Here is an 18,540-nt window from a genome sequence, read left to right on the forward strand (position 1 = left end):
AGCCGGCAAGTTGTGATCCAGCGGATCAATACTGTCCTGACAAGGTGGCAACAAGCGGAAAGGACGTGAAAGCAGTAAATACTAGAGCCCACAGAGCAAAAGACCATTTTGATAAAAGTGGGACGACTGAAACAATTTGCTCATGAAGTTATAATAGCGTCGCCAAAAACAGATGTTGCTACCGGGGGCTGCCCTTGGTTTTCTCTTCTGTATAAATTTATTTTCATAGCTGACGTTTATATGCGTAACAACATTTTCTCAGCTAAATCTTATAAACTATCGAAAGACCTTGGTTGCTTGCGTTTTTTGACACATTAATTGACATTTTGACACGTTTAAATTGCAATTTGGACAAGTGTTTGATAAATTCTTTACATTATCAGTCACTTCTAGACGTACGAATACAATTTGAACAATGTTGTCCATCCTGACAATCCCCGCTACTTAAGCCAGTCCAACCTACCTTAAAGAGGCATTTAGTATTATATTACTCTTAACTAACAGATCAAAGGAATTTGCTTATCATGCCCTATGACCCACTTAACAAAACATCCCCACAAGGGACCCGTCTCACAACTTACACTCATACTACACCCTGCAGTGAGCCCATTCTCACATTACAATCACTTACTAACTACACCCCTGCACCAGCGACGCCACTCATCACAATTATAACACTCTACACCCTGCAAAGGACCCATTCATCACAATACACTCACTCTCTGCCCCATCAAAGGGACCCAATGCTCACGAATTACATCACACTCCTACCAACACCCTGCAAAGGACCCTTTTCATCACAATTACAATCACTACTACACCCTGCAAAGGTACATCCACACTACACCTGCAAAGGGACCCCATTCTCACAATTACAATCAACACTACTACACCCTGCAAAGGGACCCTTCATCCACAGCTCATTATGAAATAACTGTTATAAATGTCGCATTATGCATTGGTCTGGAGTGAGTGCTTTATAAGAGCTCACAGCAACCACACACCCTTTGTATTTTATAAAAGAAATAAAAAACTTGCTTGCTGTGCTGTGTGGAGTTATGAAGCACTTGGGGATTGGCAAAACACTCGAGAAGTGTCCGAGAAGTGTACAAGAAGCACTCTGCTATGCATCATGCTTCTACAACCACCTAACACTTCTCTCGTGTTCTACCATATCCCTAGTAAAACTGTTTTATAACTGCACACACATCACGCACACACACGATTTTTGTTTCTTTATTACAACCATTCACTAACACACTCGGCAAATTGGATTTCAATAGGGGGGGAATTCTTTCTTCAAGGTGTGATGGAGTTGGACAAATTGGAAAACACAGTGTTTTAAAAAAAACAAATTTCTCATGATAAAAACCAGCTATTACCTTTGCATCATCCATCTCTAGAATAAATTTGATATTACTGTTCCAACCGGTGTCTTCAGGTGGATCTAAAGTAAATACCAAAATACATGTGATGTTACAACTATATAATAACTATTTTTACAGTAGTGTTTAGATTGGACATGAAAAGAATAAAATATTGTATGTCCCCATTGCATTTATATTACTTATATTTTATTTACTGGATGATTAATTGTATTGCTGAGTAAAGTTTTATACTTACTCCCAGGCTACTATAATGATGAGAGACCTTGGGCTTACCAGATAGCATGGAGGTGACGGACGACCTACACAAGTGAGGAGCATACATTTTTTATTAGCCTGGTATAATATTAAGAGTGTGTCAGTATTGATTATTTGTTACCACCCAGGCCGCTCTGGTGTTGTAGTGAAACCTAGCTACTTCACGGGTCCATTTGCTACTCCAACCCTGGTTATTAATTGCAGCAACCTGAACAATAATAAAAAAAGAATGTACCCAAGATAACTAACATTTAATTGCAATATATAACAGAGGTAATTGTGGTACTTCATGACCAGCCGACACAATGTTGGTCGACAGTCGCCCGATTGACTGAGCCGTTGGCCGACTATCGGACATGGTGTGGAGCGCCGCGCTGGACTGACTATCGGCCATTAGTGTTGAGCGAAGCGTTGGTTAAGGCGTATCTCAAGCCATGTGTTGAGTAAGTGTTGGCGACTATCGGCCATGTGTTGAGCGAGCGTTAGCCTACTATCGGCCATGTGCTTGAGCGAGCGTTGGCTGAATATCGGCCATGACTGCGTTGATAAGCAGCGTTAAGCTCGACTATCGGCCCATACGTGTGTTTAAGTAAGAGTTGGCTGACTATCGAGCCCATGTGTTGAGCGAGCGTTGCCGACTATCGGCCATTTGTTGAGCGAGCGTTGACGCTCGCCTATCGGACAGTGTGTTGAGCGAGCGTTGGCCGACTATCAGCACATCAAAAGAACATGTGTTGAGTTGTTAGCATTAATTGACTGGACTATCGGCCAATTGTTGAGCGAGTGTTGGCTTACTATCGCCATGTGTTGAGTGAGCGTTGCGTGGCTATCTGCCATTAATATGTATAATATAAAGAATCCTTGAAAATTTACAGAGGTTTTTGGTTTTACAATAACTGACTCCTGTCAAAAAAAATGTTCATTATTTTTTCAAGTAAGCCAATACATATGGTCTTTGTTTCAAAGAAAGAACATTAATTTTCATATTTATCACAAACTATTTTGATTAGTAGATAGGCTAGGACCTCTGTGGGCAAAACTATATGCATAAGCAAAACGGATGTCGCGAAATGGCTCTGTGCAGGGCAGGTTGGCAAGTCACCACAGTGGTGAAGTGTTACACACTCTCAATTTTTGGCCATAGTCGTAAACTTTGTTACACCAAACTCTATTGAAAGATTATCCTTTACCAAGCAAACACACTTATGCAAACGATCGAAGTGAAATGTTGGGTGAATTTGACGGTTAAGTGTTGGTCAACCGTTGGTGACTGCCACACCAACAGTGGGCAAATAGTCAACCGACAGGGTGTTTGGCTGCGTCATGAAGTACATGATTACCAATAACACCTATGATACCACCCCGGCTACGCATCGCGATTCTGAAAGAATAGACTAAAATACAATACATTAATCAATAACGATAAATAATATAATAATAACAACAACAACAACGCAAACAGCAACAAAATTATAATGGTAGAACTAAATTGTACAGAAAACAGCAACTATACTAAAACTACTTAAAACAGTGGGTATATTTCAGAGAATGTACTACTGACAGTGAGCCAGTTTCGAGTCTAATGTACTCACCCTAAATTTGTATGAAGTATTCCTTTTCACAGTTTTTTCGATTTTATTACGCTGTTCAATCCTCTGTATGCTACCATAAAATCCATATTCCTAGAATAACAATACAACAAAATAAAAGAACAAAACATTTACTACAATCTAATTGTCTGTAAATGTCCTTAAGCACAGTAGTAAAAGTTTGGAACTTTACTGAATTTTAGACGTTATTCATATTGGTCAGCCCGAGGGTACAAATGTAAAACAAGTAATATATATATAATAAGTCCAAACTGCGACAGTTCCTAACTTTTTTCTTCAGTATTGACCTAGCTCTTGATGTAATGCCAGCCTCAGATACACTTAGCATCAAGTTTATCTGATCTCTACCTAGTAAGGTCATCTATGTCTATGACATGACCTATGGACTGGTTCAGAAACATTTATTGTTTGAAGCAACCATACTGCACAAAGGTTATTTGCTCATCTGATCACATAATCATTCACTACATCGTGCTGCTTCTTTTCAGTCACACCAAAGTGACTTATACTATGTGTGTTAACCATTAACAACACTACAAGAAACTCACCGTGTTTTTGTCTTCCATTTCTAATAAATACTCAGTTACTTCAGCTGTAAATGAACAAAGAATCTTTGTAGCTTTGTAGTCACTCTTTGTAGAGCGACTTTTGAAAAAAAAGTAATTAACTGAACTCCTTGAGTTAGGTTACAGGTTTGATTGATACTCACCTCCATTACTTTCTGGTTTATTCCATGATAAAACCAAGTAATTATGTCCTGCCCTCTCAAGATGAGGAGCTTTTGGACCATCTGGAACACCAGCACTTGTGAATGTAATCAAGTCTTTGCTGAATTCACTACACATCAAATACGATAACATTTATCTCACATTTAAGGGTTGATATCGATCGTTATATGTCAAAACTTTTAGCTGAAATTTGTGAGCAATGGTGTGGCTAGACAAGTTTCAGAACTTATTGCTATGTAATCCCCCAGCTTTGTGAAACTTTTGTTACCACCTTCTTACCTTGCACCTATATCATTCATAGCTTGCACCCTAAACAAACATTTAGTTCCTGGTAGAAGCTTGTGAGACAGTTTAAACTGTTTTTGGTTACCACTGTAGGCTTCATAGTACTTCCCTGTGCCTTCCCCCTTGTCCCACTGTAGCTTAAATGTCTTGATGGGTGATCCATGGTCATTTGGTGCCTTAATCAATAATAGTAATAATATTATCGTTATGATCTAGATGCTCACTAGTACAGTTTCTAAGTTCATTAACACACATCACTCCAGACTTGGATAAATAAATGGCAAAATAATATCCTAATACTCCTAAAACAATAGAGTGTGTGCAACCATGTGACTCAATTAAATCCTTGGAGATATGAATAACAATGAAACAGCCACAATCTTGGTTGATCTAACAAGAAAATAAATAAATAAGCAATGCCTTGTTATGGCGGGCAATGACGTAACATGCACCTGCTCTATAGTACGGGACTTATAAGAAAAATTTCAAAATACATAAACAAGTTTAATTTTTATAACATAAATTATAGAATTAAATTATCAATACGCTTGATTCTTATGATGCCTGAAACAACCCATAGAAAACGCACATAATTTGAAAAATTTAAGCTCAATATTCTCTATACTAAATCTTTAATCTGTAAAGGATTTCGAATCTACAGATGTAGTATTGAGCAAGTTAGAGATTCTAACAAAAAAAATCTCTAAAACATTTTCGGGGAAAATAAATCCTACATTTGACATCATTTTCAAAATCCAAAATTCACTCTTGATCGTTTTTTTCTTCAAATTTTTATTTGGACTTGAAAATAACCCTTACACAGTAGAGTTCAGACCTTGGCTTTTAACATAATCCACTGTTGAACATCATCCTTTATTTGTATAAAACTTTGGCTAGGAGTCAATTGGTAAAGCAATAGGGCGGTCCTTCATGAATTTGCAAGATGTGATCCTATTGGACTCGGCACACATGTGTAGAACAATAGAAAACAATGACCTTTCCCCAACCCCGTCCCTAAACATAACCAATCACAAGGGACGTTGCAAATTTGTGAAGCGTAACCCAAGCAAGAACACAAACTTTGAGTTACTGGCAAAAAACCACAATTACATTAATATTATAATTATAATGCTTACGTTCCATTTGAGATGGAAGCTTGTCTTTGTCTTATTGATCAAGTGAGGAGCAGAAGGAATTGCTGGTGCTGCACTAGGGGTCTGGGCAACAGCTTCAGGAGAATAATCTCCTTTGACTTTATCCTTGATGGCACATAACCTTCACATAACAAACATAAATTAATTCAACAGCTGGCTTGGATTTTTAAAGAATTTTTTAACAAAAAGAAAACCATGAAGGAGTAGGGGTAAGTTATATATAGTTTGTGTGAAACCGTTACATTGTCTTATAGTTGGACATTCAAGGTATGTACCTTTATTACTATTATTAACAGGTTACCTGTGGTAAACCGGTCATAAAATACTTTTTTTTCTGAATGTTTATAAAGCTTTGTCACGAGAACCTAATTACGTATACCAAAATCCAGACTAGACTATTGGAATTGGAGTTCCAGATTGAGTTATTTGATGACTTTGATTTTGACTGTCGTTCAAACTTTTGCAACTTATTTCCATTTCTCCTTTAGATTCTAGACACAAATAATAGTAAACCATTCCAACAACCAGGCAACCTGGTCTACCCTGCATCCACATAGATTACGAATTTTGGCACTTTGAATCTCATTTTCTGATTGGCAGGGAGATTGAGCTTTATCAAAGCCCACACCAGTGACATGCACACACTTTCTGTCTAAAATAATAGCTTCTGTAGTTTGTATTTTATGAAAGAAATAAAAACGCACTTTGCTGTGTGCAGTTAGGAAGTATTTGGGGATTAACAGAATACTTGAGAAGTAATTGAGAAATGCACTGCACTACGGAATATGATTCTGCCAATCCCTATATGAACTGCACACAGCAAGGAAGCACATTTTCTTCTCAAACATTCTATATATATATACCTGAATCTATAAGTTATTCCTGGTTTAAGATGCTTTTCCTTGTGTTCAGTATTCATTCCACTAAATTACAAAGACAATAGTTATTAGACATTGAAATAAGGTTTTTACAATAATACAGAAAACACTTCTAGACCTTATACGAAATTCTAGCTTTTACATTATTGACAATAGGTGTAAATCAATATACTAGCAACATAACATACACTCTGATGTACCTGTAGATATTACTGAAGCTGGCATTCTTTGTAGCCATTTCAAGTTCAAATTTGCATTCCAATAAATGGCTATTGTTACTTGCTTGATCTGACCATGAAATTCTAATACTTGTACTGTCAATAACATCAACCTTGCAAGGACATAAGAAGCTATTGATCCTTGCCATATTTTGACACACACACAATACATACATATAGAACATAGGGAAAAAAGTAAATTACAGATAAACGAATAACCCAATGAGGGAAGTACAAATCTGACTATAAGTCCCATGCAGGGTACTATCCTCAGAATATTATTTTTTAAGATGAATTATAAAATATAGTTAGCATTTAGTGCCAAACACTTGTTTTGTCAACTTAAGAAAAAAAAGTGAATTTTTTTTCAAATTATCTTAGTAAGGCTCTTTTGTCAACATTTACCTCGGGCGCTCTACAAATCTTCAACCCAACTTCTTTCAACTTTTCTGAAAAGTAGAATAGAATAAAATAGTATACACAACACAGAAGATAGAATAGAATGGAATGGGATAAAATGGAATAGAAAAGAATAGCTCAGAAGAGAATATTAACAAGCAAAATAGAAGATGAACAGAATAGAATAAAATAAAAAAGAGTACAATAGAAAATGGAAGAGGAATTGAATATAATGGAATGGGATAAAATGGAATTGATAATTGAATAGAATAGAAAAGAGTAGAGTAGAGTAAAATACAATACCATAGATCAGGGGTTAGGAAATAGAAAAAAATGAAATCCATTCATTTCCCCCACATCTATGGAATAAAGCAATATGTTTCCAGCAAATACATATTCCCAGTAACACATTTATCAACAACATATATATTTTCAGCATTAGTCTGGGAATTAGTCCTGGATTAGTCGGATTATAGTTCAACATGAGTACTTATACCCCGGGATACCAGAAATTGATGGGTTGTAAGCATTCCCAAGAGATTCAAAAGACAAAGACATGGCAGCCATCGTGGTGCCATTAACAATGGATGCTAATGAGAAATCTTTTGTTAAATGACACCAACATGGCCGCAATGACACAATGTGCAATAGAGTAATACAGCCTCCACATCTTTGTGTTGATGGGTCGTAAGCATTCCCAAGAGATTCAAAAGACAAAGACATGGCAGCCATTGTGGTTTCATTAACAATGGATGCTAATGAGAAATCTTTTGTTAAATGGCACCAACATGGCCGCAATGACATAATGTGCAATTGAATCATACAGCCTCCACATCTTTGTGTTGGACATTAAGGAAAATCGATAAAAATCAATGATAATCGATACCCCCCACATTTTTCCATTGATTTCCCATATTAATCAATTGATTAATGTTGATTATCAATCCGTAGGGCTGGGATTAATTACTAGTACACTTGAAGGCAATTCCAAATTATATAATAAGGCAAAGGACAAATTATGGTGAAAATCATGTTCTGAACCAAATAAGTACTACAAAATCAAAAGAAAAAAAATTGCACGACATATGGCTATATACCAGGAAAAAAACGGAAAACAGAAAAAGAATAATCTTTACATTAAGCCTAATGAAAATGGGATAAATGAGCTGATGCATCATTAAATGTACATTTATTGTAATAAAAACGTACGATGTATTTACTTACATACATAAGCTTACTGTTGAATTGAATAATGTATGGGGCGCTCTAAACGACGACGTTATCCCAAATATTCTTTGATTCTCGATTTCCGGTTTTTAAAACATCCTACATACGATGTTCAAAGAATAGTCTACGAAGAATAAGTGAAGACAAATTTGAAATTAAATTTTTTAACGGAGCTTTCTTACCCTCTTCGATTGATAAACTTCCATCTTCAATTCCTGTATTTTCCTCATCATTTTGCTTATCTCGTAGTTGACTCAGTCCTTGGACTGGGATTTCGATCAATTGATTACAGTGACCACTGCATTTTTCCTCTTCTTTGTTAGTGCTTCCTTTGCGTTCTCTCAGCTTTTTTTGAAGTTTTTCTCGTTGCTTTTCGAATCGTTCATCGGCTGCATTGTTTCTCTGTAGGTCAGTTCCATTAGCTTCACTTTGGCAATTGGAATGAACGCAATGTTGATCGAGTTTACTCAATATTTTATCCAATTCCTCGCTAACTTCATCATAAACATCGTCTTTACTTTGAAATATCATTGACTGGCCAGTATCTGGATCTACAAGTTTAATAACCTGCGGCAATGGCGCTTCGTTTTCAGGAAAACTGAGACATATAGTTGCTCCTGAAGAAGTGTGTAAATCGACCCGTCTTCCAGCTTCGTCTTCCTCTTTTGGTAGCGAAGTTTTCAACTCAGTTGTCATGACAGTCTTACGATCGATATCCTTGCTTAAAGCTTTAAACCTTCTAGAAAACGACTCGTACGAACGATCGATACTGCGAACTGTGATGAAGCAAAGTTAATTTTCTAAATAAGATCAAAAAGTCTGAAAGACACTAGTTGAATAAGAGATAAGAGAGTTTGCTTTGGCTCTCACTTTGACCGTCTCTCAGTACACATTTCACTGACGAAGAACCTACCAGATGGTGAAAGTACAGTTATAGAATATTCTCTGGCGTTCTTATGTCTAAAACGGCAATAAAATTGTATTTTTTAGGGATGAAATACCGTGTAAAGTCTAAACGCAGCTGCGAGCCACCGACTTCTTTCCACGTATGGTCTTTTTGTTTTCTTTTTACTTCAAAAAACCGCTGACATATTCGCGCCAGTGAGCGGGCTCAGATTCTATTGTTCTCTTAACCACTTCCGTGGTCTGTTCTAAATCTTGAAAACTGGAAGAAAAAAAAGTCAGCTGAAAGGAACTTTCGTCGCTTTTAATTGAACGATGCATTTTATAAAAATAATATGTGACTCAAGCAATGACTTCTTATAAAGGAAGTGAAATGAAAATGTAGGAGATTTAGGTTGTACCTAGACAAACAAATAACAAGTTTTAAAAGTGCCTGGCAGGTTATACCTGGAGAAATGCCAAATCTGGCCTAAGTTGATTTGATCTTTCAGAAGACTACCAAGTGTCTCAGGACTCTGTAACCTTTTAGTAAGCCATTCCAAACAAACAAAGCAAAAGAAGATCGAAATTTCAGCCACTGGAAAGAACTATGGAATTTTTCCACTTTTCAAATTACACAATATCTTTTGGCCCCAAGGGTGATTGTATAGAATTTGATACGATTTGTTTGAAGAATGTCCTAGGTCCAGTAAATAAAGTGAGAAGGATGACAATGTGTGAGGAAGTGCCCATAAAAGTGTTACTTATTTTTTACGGCTGCTAAGTTTTGGATGAAAGTCACTATCTGGATATTCAAAAAATAAATGTCACAAAAATATAATAATGCAAATTATTGAATATAAGTTGTTTACCAGCCAGGAGATCCAGATTGGGAATAACAGTGCACAAGGTCTTGAATATATGGACCTGGGGTGTTAGACGGAGGTCCAGTTTCAAGGCCATGAACACAGTTTTTCCCTTAGACTTGCCCCAAGTCGACCTCTCTTGTTTTCTCGGCGTTTTTTTAATTCGAGCGAAGCGAGAATCTTGCGAGCGCAGCGAGCGAGCGACGAAGTCGCGAGAGGTCGACTTGTCGAACTTGCAGGATATTCAATTGCGTTTCCCGCCATTTCCGAATTTGATACGGGAGTGTCGGCTTTCGGGGGCGGAGCTAAAGAATTGTGGTTTTCATTTATTTGTTTCTTCATGTTATATCCGGAGCAGCAAAACATGGTTTATCAATAATAATGGTTGATGCTATAAATCCAACTAAAACTGTTGAAAGAATAGCGATATCTCCTGCGTCCAAACAAAAAATATGCTTTCTTTGCGCCAGTCAAGTTCCGAACAATGGCTATAGACGGAAATTGTTTAGTCGTCGACGTCTCCAATATAGGAAGCAGAGATCCTCTTCGATTTTAAAGACGTTACTTGGTCTTTCATTAAAGAGACCAAAGGGGCAACAACAACAACAACAGTCTCGATGAAGTTTTTCTCACTGAACCTCATAAAATCTAAGGCGAATGGAGCGATCTCAAATGTCAGGCTTTTTCCCGCTCCTGTTGGTGCAGATATAAAAACTTCTCTGCCTGAAAGATACGCTTCTATACTTTGTTTCTGGTATTCTCTTTTAGTTTCGTATCCTAATTTATTTTTACCGTATGATATGGCCTCAGATATTGATCTCATGTTGTCAGACAGATGTTGTGTACATGTTGACAGATGCCGATGGGAATCATAGAGATAATCTTACTAATCTTACATTGTGATTGACAGCTTGGATTTCGAGCATTGTGATTGGCTATAATTTACCGACTCGTGCGCCCAGTAAAAAAAACAAAAACAAAGCGGGCGGCGGACTTCGAAAGTCTATTTTTCCCTATCCAGTGACCTTAGTACTGTAAATAGCTTATTCTCCCTCTTTTTACTATCGCACTTTTATGGTCCATTGGCCAAATAAAAAAAGAAAATACAGCATTCTCCAGCAGCCAATCAGAACACACCATTTCTTAGCATACCGGGGTGGAAAAAAATAGTTGACCCTCATATTGTTTATTATTAAAGATATAACAAATGAAATTAACATTATATTATATATTAAAAACCAGGGATGAATGATACCGTTACAGGGAACAAGGCACTACTGGTAGTTTTTATTAAACCATATTGACATAATCAGTACTCCTTAGCATTTGAAACATTAGCAAGAAAAATGCTTAACTAAGGGAAAATATTCATTGCTTGTTGATACTACTTTACCTAGTAAAGTTGTTTTGTGTTTTTTCTCTCTTGCAAAATCATTCATAAAATATTGCATCTGCAAATATTTCAAGAAATTTAGAACTAATTAAGAGAGGATTGAGGAACTTCCAAACCCAAAATCTACCAATATTGTACTCTGCAATGCTTATCAATTTAAATTTTAAAAACATTTCCTTTTTTTTTTTCTTGTTTTCTAATTCTAGGACACATAATACTTCTTTTTTTATTTGTACAGAATACATTTTTTAGTAATGGTTAGGGTCATGAAGTACACCCCAAGAAAACTCAAACAAAAAAGAAAATGTAATGTCAAAAGACAAAAATATCTGGTTTCTTACATAAAAATGTAGGTGTAAGCCAACCATCTTGAAATCACTGCTATTGATTTAATGTGGTTAAATAAATAAAATATTTAAGCAAAGTTAAACTTAGAAAATTAAGAAATTAGTTGCCTGTTATCGCCAGCGTATGTAAACAATAGCTTATCTCCTCAGTAGTGGTTGGCTGATCTATAAGAAGCAGATGATGTATGTCATGTACATTATGCTAACATATCACTGTTACAAACAGAAGTTGGGTGAGGCTCACTAATTGCTATCCGATTTTGCCAGATTTTGCTAGCTATCCTAAGCTACATAATGCTCTTCATGCTACACATAAACAGTTGAAAACTGGAAACTAATCTAATTAATGTTAATTATTGTTACTCAGAGAGACACATACATGTTGATAAAAAATATAATTATTAAAGTGACATTCGATGACATACATTACATTTTTATATCAATACTATTAGTAACAATGGTTTGAAAAAAAGTTATTTCTGTAAAATACATGATTGTTTAAGATTAAAGCTGTAACAACAAATGAATGTAAGCCTATTTGAAAACCTTTATTGTCTGATTATGTATAAATTAAAACCCTCAAAACCACTTTCAATTCCAGTAATAACAATATAATATGATAAAGTAACTTTCAAGTTAGTTATCAATTAGACTTTTTAGTGTGGTCCACGTTGACCTTAACATTCCAGTAGAACAAGACCTGAGCCAGCATAATACCATTAAGAATAGTAGTCATGGAGTATGTAGCAAGCATGATTGTATCACCTGTCTCTTGCACAGTGGTAAAGATACGAGCAATGGCTCCAATGAAAAGAAGAAAAACCATAATGAATGAAAGTTGACCAGTGTGTCCATGCCTAAAATTAGCTACAATCTGAAGTACCTGCAAAGGAATGGAATAAAAGCTTTACATCTTGATATATAATGCCATTTATGAGCTGTCAGCAAAATATCTATGTTTTACAATCATCTACATGTTTAGTCTAAGGGACCTATAGATATCATCCAGGGCTCCTATTTTGTGCCTTATAATAAACAATATGCGACATCAGCGTGAATGCTACTAATTCAATCTTTGTAGCATGCAGTTTTGTTATCTTAAAGAATAATGCTACCTTATTACTTTGAATTTTCGCAACACCTTAATTTCGCAAATTAAAAAAATATCGCGAAATTAAAGCGACGTGAAAACTAGGTGTTGCAAACATAACATGACGCGAAAATTAAGTGCCTCACAATATGTCAATAATCAAGAAAGAATACATTTATTACCACTGAAACGTTTGCAAAATCATATTTCTAACTATTCTGGGGCAATGTCTCGGTCCTACTTATCACTACTGCTTTCTGTGTTCATGTCTTGAAAGGATCGGAGAAAGCGGGAATCAAGGGTGTAGTAACTTGGATATCGTGGTCAATCAGTGACTCAATAATTCATGTACAAGCGTGAATTACTTGTGGACATTGTGAGAACTTCTTTGTTGTTAATGTTGTCATATAGACCTGCCGCTGCATCTTTTTTTAGTTTTGACGATATTGTAGATGAAGTCGTTCTATTCGATTCAAGGATAAGCTAAATGAAATAGTGCCTTACTTAAAAACGGGAAATTAAAGTGATTCAAAATACAAAAATTTCCCAAAATTGCAAAATTTAAGTGTCGCGAAAAACGCACACCGTAAAATCATGAAATAAACGTGTCGCGAAAATTTCATGTAATAAGGTAGTAAACTGCAATGCACCGTATGTACAATGATTTGGTTTTTTTTTTGCAAGAGCTTTTCAAGTTGCCTTGTATCACATACATCTTTTAATTTTCTAACACCATATTGTGTAAAATAAAGTGAAGTTGAAGCTTCCAGTTGGAGAACTAAAAAGTCGCAATAGTCCCTTTCAAAGTTCCCTGCCCCATCTTGAAAGGTAGCCATGCTTTTGCATCGAAGCGAGATGAACGGTGAGCTTGCAATGACAGAGACCTTTTTTAACACCTTGGATAATTATTCCCATGTCTCTATCATTGCAAGCTCACCGTTCGTCTTGTTTCAATGCAAAGGCATGGCTACATTTCAAGATGGCGCAGGGAACTGTGAAGGGGACTATTGTCTAAAAAATTCAACCTACTTGATGAAGAATGAAAGAAAGGAAACTTTAATAGTATCACTGGACTCACTTTTTCATGATGCCAACATTACTATTATTATTGCTGAAGTGTGACCTGCAAAGTATGATGTCTCATTGCTGGCAAGCATTTCAATGAATGTCAATCAAAGAACTGCAATAAAAAACAATATCTTGAGGGAGATCTTTAGACTTTATTAAATATTTTAATCCTAATTATCTAAAATCTTTAATTCAATCTAAAATCTCCCTCAAGGTATTGTTTTCTTATTCATCAGTTCTTTAATTAACAGTCATTGAAATGCTAGCCAGCAAGCATGACATCAATCTTCATAGGTAGCACTTCAACAATAATGAAAGTAAACCTATAAATGTAGTGTGATTCCCTTGAAATTAAGAGGGAAAAATGTCATTTTATTCATATTTTGTAGGTGGATGCTCTACCAAATGATCGAAAACTCACACTTTTCCGAGGGAAGACTGGGTCAAGTTTTACAAAAATCACAATTTTTCTATTAAGAAAAAGGGGAAATTTAGCTTTGGATATAAATTTTACTTAGTATAGAAAGGGAAAGGAAAAAACTGTGTAAGTTCCATGATTTTACTCCTATGTGCAGAAAGATGTGCAGTGCAAAACAAGGGAATTACCTTAACATGCAGTGTTTAATATGATATTAAGCTTGAATAATATATTTCAGATCATCATCTTACCTTACTAATGGCCATCAAGGGAACATTCAAAGAAAAGAGCTGAGTCAACAAAATAAGACTCATATACTTAGACAGAAGGCCATAAATGCACACAGCGTATACTGCCAAAAATACTGCCGCCATAGATGATCTACGGTTATAGTGAAAGTACATGACAACCAAAAGACTTGTTTGCAGGCTCAAGAAAAAGCTCTCTCCCCAAGTACTGCAAAATTATGATTATAAAAACTTTACTGTCAATTTCAGTGAGTTGGTGATATTACAATATCCAGGATGCAATCCTTAAAAAACGAGTGATTATTTGCTTATAATTTTATTACAACATTGCAACAACTTCATTAAGAAAATAAGATAATGAAAGCACAATTCCTAATCAGGAGTATGGTTGTCAGTTTTGTTGGCAAGCATCAAACAAAAATCACTGAATGGGTGAAAAGCTTGGCGTGTGGTGAAAGGGAACCGGTGAAAGGAAGGCCGTGAAAATCGAACTAAATGCATTTTTTTCTAAGTTCATGGATCCCCCATTGAGAAATTTGTAATACAAAATAAATGTTCGTAGCTGATCATGACTTTTGAATATTTTGAAAATTCAATTTAAAGCATTTGACATTTCAAATTTGAAGAATGGTTTTTAATGTTTACCTGAATGGAAAGCTTTTCTGCATGCTGTAAGCAGATGTTACTGTAGTTGCTACCAGTTCAGTCAAAAATGACATCAGACTAAGTCCCACAACACTACCAGCAGCAGCGACTTTGATAATCTGCGGGATCTTAACTAATAACAAATTATACTATTAGTTAGTAATCTAGGGTACGAACATGATCATTTGTGTTTAGCAACATATTAAGAAAACTTTAAGCTTTTCCCTTCTCATTAACACAAACATTTACATTTTCAAAATGGCATTACAAGGACCACAGAGCATCCTGAACGTGGGTGGTATGGCAGAAAGGGGGTGCCTAGATATCAAAAGACTAGTATGAATTAGAAAGAAAGTCGTAGGTTTAAAGTTGGGAGGGAATCAAATGTACCCTGCTTCATCTCTATGGTCGAGTTCAATTCACAGAATCAGCAGCACACGTAAGTAGAGGTTTTTTTAGGTCTCTCCCTTGCTCTTTCCTTTGGGTTCTCTGGTTTTCCTCCCTCCTAAAAACACACTAAATTTCAAAATTGATCTGAGTTTACCATGCCCTGACTTCAATCAACCTAGAGGGTATAGCAGGGTTTGTGCTACATTTTCGTTACAAAATTCAAGGACTTTTTAAGCACTTTTCAAGCACAAAAGTTCAATTTTCAAGGACAAAGTTTTTTGTATTAGAAGGTGGTTTAAACATTGATTCAATGTTACAGTGCAGCTAATTCAGCCGGGGCCACTAGCTTAGATAAATAGATCTTTAATATACACATTCTTACCAGAAGTACCCAGATATTCAGCTAGGCTATTTACGAAATATATGAAAACTCTTCTATCAATTTTAATCGTTATTTATTTCAAAAGGAAAGTTAGAAATAGCATTAAGTTTGCATTAAATTCAAGGAGTATTCCAGGAGTTTTGGCGTTTTCCCCTAATTTCAAGGGCTTTTCAAGTGCCCTTAAAACCGTGTTTTCAATTCAAGGACTTTTCAAGGATTTCAAGGAGTAGCACGAACCCTGGTATAGATAAAATTTGAAGGTCGAAAAAAAGCCAGTTGAGGCTACAGATCCCTTGCTCCTCCTCTTCCTAGAGTAAATAGGTTGACACAATCAGTCCTAGTTGCATGGAAAGCTGCTAATATAACTCCTATACCATCACTAGTGACTTTCTGTTGTCTATGAGTAAGAAAATCCACTACCCAGTTAAATAGATATATGATTAATAGGCAATTGTTCAAACTTATTCAGTAAGATAAAGTGTTCTCTGAAGCAAAGGCTTTCAAGAATTCAAAAGCAAAAATCATTGCACGATCAGCCATCCCATCCAACCATTTTATCCATATGTTCGGCACTGTAATAATGTGGTATTACAACCTTTATAAGCAAAGTGATCCTGACCTATTTCCAACTCTATCATGGGTTTTATCTCTAAGATAATAACTTATACGTTCAAAGAATCTGATTATAATCTCAGTCACGGATATTGTATACAGGTGATTGATAGTCTGAAGCTGAGATTCTTTAGGTATTTTTACTCCTTTTGAATTTATAAATAGGGGTGTCGGCGCCACCAGGGCAAATTTAGGCCCCGTGCTTTTTTCTGTTACGGTAAATGACATCAATCAAACCAATCGATAATATCTACAATAAGTCCATATCTAATTTATTATAAGATTATAACATCAATAACTTTCACTTACTCATGGAAGACCCAATAACAATTCCATAACCAAGAACTTTACTCAATGCAAGTTTGAAACAAGCGGCTATAAGGAAACAAAGAAATTAAACTTACGTTTGCAACAACAAAAATAAACAGAATATTATCAAATGAGTTAGCTTTACCATGAAAGAAGTTAAACTTGATAAAGAATTCGTCGTGGCATTCTTTGGGGATGATTAAAAGTACGAGTGGAGTGAAAAAGTAACCTTCAACCGCCATTTTGATGATCCTATCCTTACACGTAGCACAATCCACTGACCAGTACTGACACAGGTAGCCCAAGCTTGGTTTCTGTGGTGTCCTGTTGTAAGGAAATGTATGGGGAATCATCAAAAATTTCAATAAAATCATTGTGACGTGAAATAAGGCCTCGAAATTTTACCTAATCATTGAGAAATAGCACTTCTTTCGCTCTGCGTGGTTATTTTTTGAATTTAGCCCGTTTTAAGATTTTTTTTACCCACCACTAAGAAATAAGAGAAGGTTGGAAACTCGGGATCCAAAAGCGAGCCATCGCGAGTCTTTGAAACCTCGTACGTCTTCTAATTTTCTTTCCAGCGCCAAATTTTAGTCATAACCCTTCTCTCACATCCCTATAGAACCGAGAAAGTCGCATTAGAGATTAGTCTTCGCGTCTTTAAGCCATGAAATTTGCCTGTATTCACATACTACCTCGCTTGTTCTGACCCGTACTGGGAGCTCACTGTACACCAGTTCAACGGATTTCCTTCGGCAACCGACCCGAGGTCACGCCGGGAGTCTTCGTATCATATTCGCCGAACTTCGACGTCATGCCTCGGCAAACGTATTGTCATAGAGTAACCAATCACAAGAAGACGCAGGGAAGACCCGCTTGCTTGTTGTTTTCCGATCGAACTGTTTTACGATCTCTACTACTTTTTATAGCTAGCTAGAATAATACAAGAATACAATCCATAAAAAATTAAAGGAATTATGAATGAATCAATACTGAAAGACCAGGATGGATCTCAGGTGAGGTCAAAATGCGGATTTGGATATAGTCTTTCTTCGAAATTATGGTGAGTGTTTTTAACGGTCGACCGTTGTACTAATTTTTAAATTGAGAAATCAATCTGAATTGCTACTGTACGTAGTAACACTTTTAAAATCATCGCTTTCTTTTAGCATATTCAAAAACTATGAATACAAAGAAGACGAGTTTACGTCAATTGACGACATAGTGAAAATAATGGAAATGGAGAAGGAAAATTTAACCCTAAACGAAGTATTGGACGGATCGTTATCGAGCTATGGGGAAATCTTGGCGTGAAGCAATCAACGAAGGGAAAGAGAGGTGAGCGTCGAATCAAAGGGTATGTGAATTTATCGACGAGGAAATTCCCCAAGGATTACGAACTTCACTTGGACCCTAAATGGCAAAAGCTTTGCGGCGACGGAAATTCGTTTACCCTCATACGGAACGAACCTTGGTTCTTGAATGGTATGCGATGTTGTACCGAGATTGCAGTTACATCCCAAGAAAATAGTCACAGGTTGGACATAACGAGCCAACGAGCCAAGGGTTTAGACTTCCCCATTCTACGCTGAACATAGCAAAGCAGCTCAATGGTCTAACACTACCAGCACAATTACACCTTATGATTAGTTTTCTTGACAGTTGTAGTATTTGTAGTGGATTTCCTGCAGGAATTGTACATCCAGGCCCCCATAATGTTACAAGAGAGAAATTTCATAAAGAGGACC

General features: G+C 36.3%; 2 protein-coding genes across 5 annotated transcripts; both read right to left on the minus strand.

Annotated features, from left to right (window-relative positions):
- Positions 1 to 1,743: 1,743 nt before the first annotated feature.
- Positions 1,744 to 9,195, minus strand: LOC148913952 (fibronectin type-III domain-containing protein 3A-like). The gene is made up of 10 exons (XM_089025647.1): positions 8,325 to 9,195; positions 6,922 to 6,965; positions 6,499 to 6,629; positions 6,284 to 6,343; positions 5,403 to 5,541; positions 4,261 to 4,442; positions 3,963 to 4,090; positions 3,802 to 3,845; positions 3,236 to 3,325; positions 1,744 to 1,851 (listed from the first exon to the last, which is right to left on the minus strand). Exons 1-10 carry the CDS (start codon positions 8,836 to 8,838, stop codon positions 1,744 to 1,746), a joined length of 1,440 nt encoding a protein of 479 aa, XP_088881773.1. The 5' UTR covers positions 8,839 to 9,195.
- A 1,952-nt stretch (positions 9,196 to 11,147) lies between these two features.
- On the minus strand, positions 11,148 to 17,531 carry LOC116297166 (mannose-P-dolichol utilization defect 1 protein). Of its 4 annotated transcripts, XM_089037868.1 has the most exons (7): positions 17,488 to 17,513; positions 17,198 to 17,408; positions 16,938 to 17,116; positions 16,793 to 16,858; positions 15,100 to 15,232; positions 14,458 to 14,662; positions 11,148 to 12,513 (listed from the first exon to the last, which is right to left on the minus strand). In XM_089037868.1, the coding sequence occupies exons 2-7, from the start codon at positions 17,203 to 17,205 to the stop codon at positions 12,274 to 12,276; spliced, it is 831 nt and encodes a 276-aa protein (XP_088893994.1). In that variant the 5' UTR covers positions 17,206 to 17,408; positions 17,488 to 17,513; the 3' UTR covers positions 11,148 to 12,273. The 4 variants fall into 4 exon arrangements, with proteins under 4 accessions (XP_088893994.1, XP_088894006.1, XP_088894000.1 ...); XM_089037880.1 differs by lacking the exon at positions 17,198 to 17,408 and having other exon boundaries at positions 17,488 to 17,531; XM_089037874.1 differs by having other exon boundaries at positions 17,280 to 17,490.
- Positions 17,532 to 18,540: the final 1,009 nt, after the last annotated feature.

This window comes from Actinia tenebrosa, unplaced genomic scaffold (assembly GCF_029948245.1).
Source record: "Actinia tenebrosa isolate PJP-AT-01 unplaced genomic scaffold, QUT_ActTen_1.0 PGA_scaffold0__85_contigs__length_37466705, whole genome shotgun sequence".
Lineage (NCBI taxonomy): Eukaryota > Metazoa > Cnidaria > Anthozoa > Actiniaria > Actiniidae > Actinia > Actinia tenebrosa.

Excerpts from the sequence above, each read along its gene's own strand:
- LOC148913952 (XM_089025647.1), bottom strand. The coding sequence starts at position 8,838 with ATGACAACTGAGTTGAAAACTTCGCTACCAAAAGAGGAAGACGAAGCT. Across the intron at positions 5,542-6,283 it reads GGAATAACTTATAGATTCAG|GTTATGTGCCATCAAGGATA; the intron begins GTATATATATAT and ends TGTTATGTGAAG. Across the intron at positions 3,846-3,962 it reads TAAACCAGAAAGTAATGGAG|CTGAAGTAACTGAGTATTTA; the intron begins GTGAGTATCAAT and ends GTTCATTTACAG.
- LOC116297166 (XM_089037868.1), bottom strand. Across the intron at positions 14,663-15,099 it reads CAGAAAAGCTTTCCATTCAG|TACTTGGGGAGAGAGCTTTT; the intron begins GTAAACATTAAA and ends ATAATTTTGCAG. Across the intron at positions 12,514-14,457 it reads CCTTGATGGCCATTAGTAAG|GTACTTCAGATTGTAGCTAA; the intron begins GTAAGATGATGA and ends ATTCCTTTGCAG.